Source organism: Pterocles gutturalis, unplaced genomic scaffold (genome assembly GCF_000699245.1).
Source record: "Pterocles gutturalis isolate BGI_N339 unplaced genomic scaffold, ASM69924v1 scaffold37936, whole genome shotgun sequence".
NCBI classification, from domain to species: Eukaryota; Metazoa; Chordata; class Aves; order Pterocliformes; family Pteroclidae; genus Pterocles; species Pterocles gutturalis.
Window position 1 is genome coordinate 1 of NW_010104266.1, and position 7,580 is coordinate 7,580.

The window sequence follows — 7,580 nt, forward strand, 5'->3', positions numbered from 1 at the left end:
CCCACCCCTGCTCCCCACAGCCCCGGGGGGCTTGGGGGCGGCTGGCAGAGGGCTGCAGCAGCACAGAAGCTGGCAGATGCTTTCCCCAGCGCTGCCCTGAGCAAAGGCCCTTGCTGCCGGCGCTGTTGGGAGCATCTTCATCTCTCCAGCCCTAGGGTCCATTGCCAGCTACGTAGTGACCAGAGCTGAGACACAGAAATGCTCCGACTTCTGGATTTACCTGGAGACAGGCAAGTCTCCGCAGGAGCTCGCCGTGGCTGGGGGGGGGTCTCAGCCCACAGGTACGTTCACATCTCTCCCTTCTGCTTTCCCTGGGCTTCTCCTGACTGATTTTTCCCTGCTGCAACAATTTGCTGTTCCTATCTCGTAATTAAGTTGGTGACAGTTTGTGTTATTGTCAAAATCCCTGTGTAAGTCTCATGCTGGCACCCCTTACGATGGGATGGCAGCAGTGCCAGGGCAGCCAGAGCTCCCTGCCCAGTCTCAAGGCTCCAGTTCCCTCTGTGCTCTGGGCCCATCACCTGCGCGGCAGGTACCTGAGCAGGGCTGGCGGTGTGGGGTCGCAGCGCTCGCTTCTGCCTGCTGCCCTGCCTGCTTTGTGGGTCCACGAGAGCCAGTGTGAAGGACTGTTTGCTGGAAGAGGAAGAAGAGGGTAGGGGATGGAGTGAGGCAGTAAACCCCACCACATCCTTGTGCCTAGTGGACTGGACAGATCTGGAGGGGCAACAGGACAGCTGCTTCTGGGCTGTTCCCACAGCTACCTGCTGCTTTCTCCTACTGGTACCCTGAGGTCCCAAAGCTGAAGAGGCTTTAAACACTTCACCAGGGCTCTGTGGTTCTCTGCCTGCCCCTGCCAAACACGCTGGGATAGTTAGGGGTCCAGAGAACTTGTTCTTTCTTTTATAGAAAATCTGCCCAGCCCAGAGGACAGAGAGGACGTGGCACCGCCGGTAAGGAGGAACAAGTACGGGGACGTTGTGGAGTAGGCACAGCTCAGCACACCGTGGCCGTGTCCTGCGCCCTCATCCTGCTGGCCCAGCCGGCTTGTGCGTGTGCTGCCTGTGGGCTCTGTGGCACTGCCTGGGACCCTGGATGGGTCGATCCTGCAGTGGGAGTGTGGTGGAGGCACCATAGGGATTGCTGCCTCCCAGCTGGCTTCTGAACATCGCAAATGGGGGGCACAATAAAAGTCAAGAGCTGAAAGAGCACGTTGTGGATGAAGCAAAGGCTGGTAGTGGGACAGGAAGAGCTGGGGTGCAGGCAGTAAATGTCACCCTGAGGCAGCCCCTCCAGTAAATGTCGGAGCAGACAGCTCTGGTCACTCTGAGGCCACAGCACCCGCAATCCGGCAGCACAGGGCTGTGAAATGACTGCTGGCACGGACGAGTCTGGGCAAAGCTGTGAGAGGGCAGAGCTGTTGCCATGTGCTCTGCTTCTTGAGCCTAGTCGGTCACGGCGTCCCTGCCTCTGCAGCATCGAGCTTGTTCTCATCTGCCTGAACGGGGCTGAGCAGAGCCCTGCAGCTGCATGGCCTCTGGGGGTGTCCTCTCTGTCCCCACAAAGAGGGTGCATGTGTGCCCAGAGCTGCTCTCAGGATGTGTCACCTGGCCGGTCCCAGACTCTCCATCCAGATCTGTAACCAGCCGGCAAGGGAATGGAGCCGTCTTGAATCCCACGCACCCAGCGGGGCACCTGGGAAGATTAAGAAACCTTTTACTTCATTTTTTCCTAGTAACAAGCTCCAAGTCCTGACTAGGACAAACTGGCTGCTCTTGGTGATGTCCAGCTCTGCTTCAGCTGCAGCTGAATTTCTTAGAAGGGAAAACCCAGCCTGGGTTCTGGAGACTCACCACGGGAGGGAGTCCTTGTGCTGGGGAGATGGGCCCCGAGAGGAAACTGGGTCTGGGGACTCAGAGCATCATCTGAACTGGAATCGCATTTGCCCTGCGTAGAGAGATGGGGAGCAGCCAGCGGAATAGCTAAAAGCAAAGTGTCTGCAGGGAATGGGTGGGTTAAGCCGAGTACAGTGTACCGGGAGCAGGGAAGGGTGCTGGTGAGTGAGCAACCCGGGGAGTGGAGCTTGTGCCACCGAGGAACTGCAACTCTCGCTAAAGCTGCTCCTCTCCTGGGGCGAGTGGAGGGACATGGCGGGGCGGGAGGCTCATTCCAGGGGGTTGACGAGTGGGGACTGGCCCCGCGCAGCTGCCCCATGGCTGGATGGGGGCTGTGGTGGCTCTGAGCCGCCTGCGACTGCACAAACAGCCAACCCTGTGGGCTGCTCTCCTGCGCTGCTTGGGTACCAGAACCGGTCCCCTGGGAGCAGAGGCTCCCTGCGGGTTTTCCTCGCATGGAGGCTGTGGCCACGAGCGCAGCTGTGAATGCACGGGATGGAGTCAGCTTGAATGCTGCCTGCTCGTGTCTTTGGGGTGACTGGACCTCTAGGGCTTAGAAACGTGAACTGTGGCTAGTTGAAACTCTTCCATCTCCAGGTGGGCCTGAGTCTGGAGTGAGGTTTCAAGCCCATCTTGGGGGATTCTCCAGCCTGATAGAGCATCCGAAGCCATGATGGTGTCTCAGCACTGGTCAGGCTGCCGGGGATTGAGACCTTCAGGCAGAGATGTGCGGCTGTGTCTGAGCAGACCCCGTCAGCAGCTCTGCCCCTGCGGAACAGCCAGGCTTGGTCATTAGCCTGTTGCTGATCAAGAGCCACAGAGTCCTAGAAGTGGTTACAAAGATTTATTTCTGATTATTAAAAAACCCAACTAAACAAAGCCAAACCTTCTGCACATTAGCAAGTTCCTGTTCTTATTCGTCTGGAAATGAAAGCGCATCCTCCCACTTGCCTGGCATGGGGTGATGCAGGGCTGAAATCCTGAACAGCACAAAGCCTCATGCCCGCAGTGGCACAGCCACGCACTGGGGAGCCACAGCGGCTTTTTGTGGTGTTCCTGGGCGGACAAAGGAGGCTCTGGCTTAGGAACCACAGGAAGGGGGAAGGCACTGCGTCTGGTTGCTGAAGGGGAACCTGCTGCCTGCTGCCCACTTCAAGTTGTTGCTAAGCCCCTAACCAAAGCTCCTATGCTGAGGGCGGTGGAAGTCCAGGCCAGGATCTGGCCCTCAGGAGGGTCAGTGGGGCTTGTGCATCAGCCAGAAGGACAGCATGGGCTCTGGGTGATGCCTGGGCTCCCCAGAAGGCAGGGCTGATGCTCCAAGGACAGGCTAGCGAGGTCCGCTATAAGGACTAGCAGAAGTAATGTTCCCCACCCACCCCATGCACATGAGAATAAATCCTGCTGTGGACTGGACTTGCTGGCCCACTCCAGCGCAGGTCTGGTGGCAGAAAGATGCTCCAGGTCTGAACCTCCAAATCCCAAGCCTGCTCCGGGGTCCGTCCCTGAGTAGCACTGGGAAACCCTGAAGCCATCTCCTGCAGGGCCAGTGGTCCTCTTCTGTCCCATCCCCCCACCTTACTGCAGCTTGAAAGCAAGGGGAGGGCAAAAAGGGACAGCTTTCCTTCTGGGATGGGCAGCGTTGGTTATTGGAGGAGGACATCTCTGAGCACTTGCTGCATCCCGAGTGTTCAGGCCCTGGAGACTCCAGTGGGAAGGATGGTGCTGGGTCCTGCAAACAAGGGCCACCCTGTCCCTGCCTTTAGATTGCGAGGGACTTGCTGCGCCGGAGCAGGCAGACGGCAGTCACCAGAGACGTCAGGGTGGTGACCACAAAGAGCAGGATGAGGATGACCCAGTAGTTGTACAGCATGCTCTTGTGGGACGAGGGCTTCTCTGCCGGGATCATGTTGGTGAGGTTCAGCATGTAGCCCAGGGCCCAGCCAATGGAGGTTTCTCCTGCCTGTGGAAACAGCATGGCATCGTCACCACCCCCATCAACCCTGCTCCTCAGGCCTCAAGAGACCTTCAGGGGACCACCTCGCTGTCAGCCCAAGGGAGCAGAGAGATCTGGGGGAGTCCACAGCACCCTCAGCCCTTGCTCGCCTGTGGGTACAGCCAGTGTGGAACCAAGCAGTGACCGTCCCCTGCTGCGCTGGGCTCACCGGACAGGAGCAGGATCTCCTCTGCTCAGGCCAGTCCTGATCTCATGCAGGTGAGGAGACTTGGCAAAGGTGGAATCCTACCCAACTTCCCAACAAACTAGAGCAACGTGTGTTTGAGATGGCTGGTGTCTTGAGGGCCCAGGAAGGACTGGAGAACCTCACAATTCCTGACTCTATCACTACCCTACAGTCAGCTCAATTTTTTACCATCTCCCAGAAGATCCACCCAAAACCTGGGAGTCCCATCCTGCCCACGTTCCCCGAGATCTTCCCTCATATTGCTTGGGCTCTTTCTTGGTGTGGGCTCATCTCTCCTGCAGCACTTTTTGGCCTATCTCCAGATACCGTGGGGTGGGCATGTGCTCCGGTGTTACCCACCTTCTTCTGGAAGGCGATGTTGGGGAAGGAATGGTTGTTGAACCTGTAGCCTTTGATGGTGAGCAAATAAACAAACATGCTGACAGCGCAGTAATCCGACAGTCTCTTCTCCAGGTTAGGGGCTTTCTGGAGCAGCTGGGTGGGATGCATGGAGGGACAGAGAAAAGGGGTCAAGCCAGCAGGCTCCAGGGTTATTTTCTGTGGCCTGAAGCTCTTGGTGGTTGCATCTGGCTGGCCAAGGTGCTGCACACACCCACCCCAGCCTCTCTTGGTCCCATGTGGGAGCCGTCACCCACCCTGCCCCTCCTCCCAGGGTGCCAGGACCCCCAGGCCCCTCCAAAGGCTGCTCTTGGGCCACAGGTGATGCCCCACACAAAGCAGTCCCCCTCCTCGCTGCCATGCCCAGGCAGCCCACCTCGCTCCAGCTGGTGGCACAGATGGTCTCAGCAGCATCCTTCAGGTCACTGGGCAAGCGCACGGGTCTCCCCATCACGGTCTGGATAAAGTCCACCGTGTAGAAGAAGGCGGAGAAGGCCTGGTGGAGGAGAAGAGGCAGCTGTGAGACAGGCTGGGAGCAAACCCTCCCACCAGCAGCAGCTGCTCTGACCGCTGTGCTGGGCACAGGGACCGCTCTCGCAGCGCTGGGGGTCTGGCTTTGCCGCTGCATGACGCCAGGGGACCAGGGACACCTGCACGCCCAGCAGCCAGGCCACCACCCTGCTCCATCCCAGGACTTACAATGAAGTTTCCCGAAACCTCCGGCTGGAAAATGCCGTCGAAGGAGCAGCGGGAGAAGGAGCAGGTGCTGAAGTTGAAGAGCTTGCTGACGTGCAGAGTGCAGAGGCTCCCGTTCCCGGTGCCGACCACGGTGACAGTGGTGTTGAGGGCGAGGCTGGGCTTCTCCTTCTCCGTGCAGGGGCTGTCATAGACGCTGCTCAGCGACAGGCTCTTGCGGTAGCCCGTGGGCCAGCAGGGATGGGGGACGGTTGCTCGGTAGCTCTCAGCCTGCTGGAGAAGCAGCGCATGGGATGGGCCGTGAGAGCTGTGCCACAGCGTGGCTCCCCCGGCACCGCGCGGCAGCCCTGGCACCACTCCCTGCCTCAGTTTCCCTGCTGGCACGCAGTGGAGGAGCTTGGGCAGCAAGACACAGAGCTGGTAGTTGCCACAAGCATCTCAAGATGACTCGGGACATCTTGGCTCTGGCTGAGGGGTGCAATGGCTTACGGAGAGGGCAGGAGGAAGCCCTGCAACCATGGGAGAGGGTTGGGGGAAACACCCGAGTTGGCTGGGAAATGTGTGCAGCTGGCCCCACAGGGCGATCCTAAAGCCAGGCTGTATAAAGACCAGGGTGTGGGGACAGCCACGGGGTGATGACAACCAGCATCCCCATCGAGCATGTGCTGGTACCTGGAGGAGCTTTGAGAGCAGCCTCTTGAGGACCTGGTCCCTTCCGTAGCATAAGAAGCTGTGGGTGTACACTTTGTATGCCTGGCCATACAGCTTCAGCATCACCTCGTTTCTGGGGTCTTCGATGGTGTCCTTGGTTTCAAAGGTGATCTGTGTGGAAGCGCCTCCAAAGTCCATGGCCCCCAGGGTCTTCTTCTGGGGCTGGATCCATTCCCCAAGCCACCCGCGCTGAGCAAGGGATGAAAGAGCAAGCCTGAGGATGTGACAGGCTGTGGGGCAGCCTGGCCACCATGGCCATCCCCACTGGGCACGTGATCCCCTGCCCACCTTGATGAAGTTCTCCAGGAGGTAGTTTGCAGTGACCCATCCGAAGACCCCTTCCTCTTCCCCTGACAGGATCTTTGCCCCTCGGAAACTGAAGGGGTACGACTTCAGCGTGGCCGTCACGGCGCTGAGGACGGCGTCCGAAGCCTGTGGGTTCGCTATGCTGTGGACCAGGCAAGAGGGCAGAGTGGCAGGGCTGCGCCGGGATGCTACAAGCGGAGCCCCCACTGCCCACACAGCCCTCGGGGTCCGGCCCCGCCACAGCATGTGTGTGGGTCCTCACCTGGGTACCTGTAGGGATGTCTCCCAGAAAAACCCAGCCAATTCCCCTTGTCCCTCCTGAGAAGGAGGCAGGGCTGGAGGTGTGCTCCCTCCTCCTGAGCCCATGGCTGGGCGAGGGGGGGCACGACTCCCTCCTCTATGTGGTTTTTGGGGGGCAATTGTTCTCACTGTGTCCCATCAGGCTGGCAATGGGTGCAGGGGGACTTTCCTCCTGGCTAGCCAAAAAGACGGGGTGGGTTGTCCTGGTGCTGGCCCCACACCAGCCCCTTTTCAGCCAGGGATGGCTGTGCCCTGCAGAGCGTCTCCAGCTCTGAAAGGCAGGAGCAGCTCTGCGAGGGACCTGAAGCAGGGCAGTTGGGAGGGTCAGAAGCTTTGCCTGGCAAAGGGGAGTCATTGCAGCTGTCCTTCACCACCTCCACCCTTGCCATGGCTGGCGGGACTGCGGGATGGCATGGCAGGGCCCCCCAGCAGCGTTTGAGGCCAGACAGCTGGCATGGCCAGAGCAAGCACTCACTTGAGCAGGCGCATGCCAGCCGTGGCGCCCAGGTAGAGAGGGGTGCCTGCATGCTTCTCCTTGGGAACGTCACTCAGAGCCTGGTTCAGGCAGTGCACCAGGCTGGTCCCAGCAGCCGGAGGGCTGGAGCTGTAACTGGAGATGCCAGGACCTGTGGAGAGGAAAGAGCATATCTCCCTGCGGGTACTGGGATGACACTTGGTGGGAAGATGCTTGGTGGGAAGATGCTCAGTGGGAAGATGCTCCATGGGAAGATGCTCTGTGGGCAACTTTGCCCCTCCCTGGATGTTCAGAAGGCAGGTGCTGCCTGTGGGCACGAAGCATCCAGAGCCCAGCCACATCTCCCTGCCCACGCCGCATCCCCTGCTGGCGGACAGCTGGGGAAAGATTTTTTTAAATGGAGAGTGGAAATCCATCCCTTTCTCCTCACTGGGCTAGGCAGGGAGTGGAATTGTTTCCTGGTGGTTCAATGCATGCCGAGAAATTATAAACTGCAGGTGTGCACAGATGCAAGCCTCGGGGGAAGATGGGGAAGGTTTAGGGAACAGAGCTGGACCCCTTCTCACACCTCACTGTGCTGGTGGACACAGGGGGGCCGCTGGGTGGGGAAGGGGCACTTGC

The 7,580-nt window shown here is 59.3% G+C and overlaps 2 protein-coding genes across 2 annotated transcripts in view; one reads left to right on the forward strand and one right to left on the reverse strand.

Annotated features, from left to right (window-relative positions):
- Positions 1-155: 155 nt before the first annotated feature.
- TMEM141 (transmembrane protein 141) lies at positions 156-986 on the forward strand (the record flags this gene model as incomplete). The annotated part of the gene is made up of 2 exons (XM_010087003.1): positions 156-281; positions 907-986. Coding segments are annotated over 2 exons (206 nt in total), but the record flags the coding sequence as incomplete, so codon positions are not given.
- Positions 987-3,651: 2,665 nt separating this feature from the next.
- ENTPD2 (ectonucleoside triphosphate diphosphohydrolase 2) overlaps positions 3,652-7,580 on the reverse strand; it is a 4,420-nt gene continuing 491 nt past the window's right edge. The window contains exons 2-8 of the mRNA XM_010087004.1: positions 6,960-7,110; positions 6,167-6,326; positions 5,840-6,067; positions 5,171-5,437; positions 4,848-4,967; positions 4,433-4,567; positions 3,652-3,852 (exon numbers count right to left, since the gene is read on the reverse strand). Of these exons, the coding sequence (XP_010085306.1) occupies positions 3,652-3,852; positions 4,433-4,567; positions 4,848-4,967; positions 5,171-5,437; positions 5,840-6,067; positions 6,167-6,326; positions 6,960-7,110 (1,262 nt within the window). The remainder of the gene's footprint in view (positions 3,853-4,432; positions 4,568-4,847; positions 4,968-5,170; positions 5,438-5,839; positions 6,068-6,166; positions 6,327-6,959; positions 7,111-7,580) is intronic.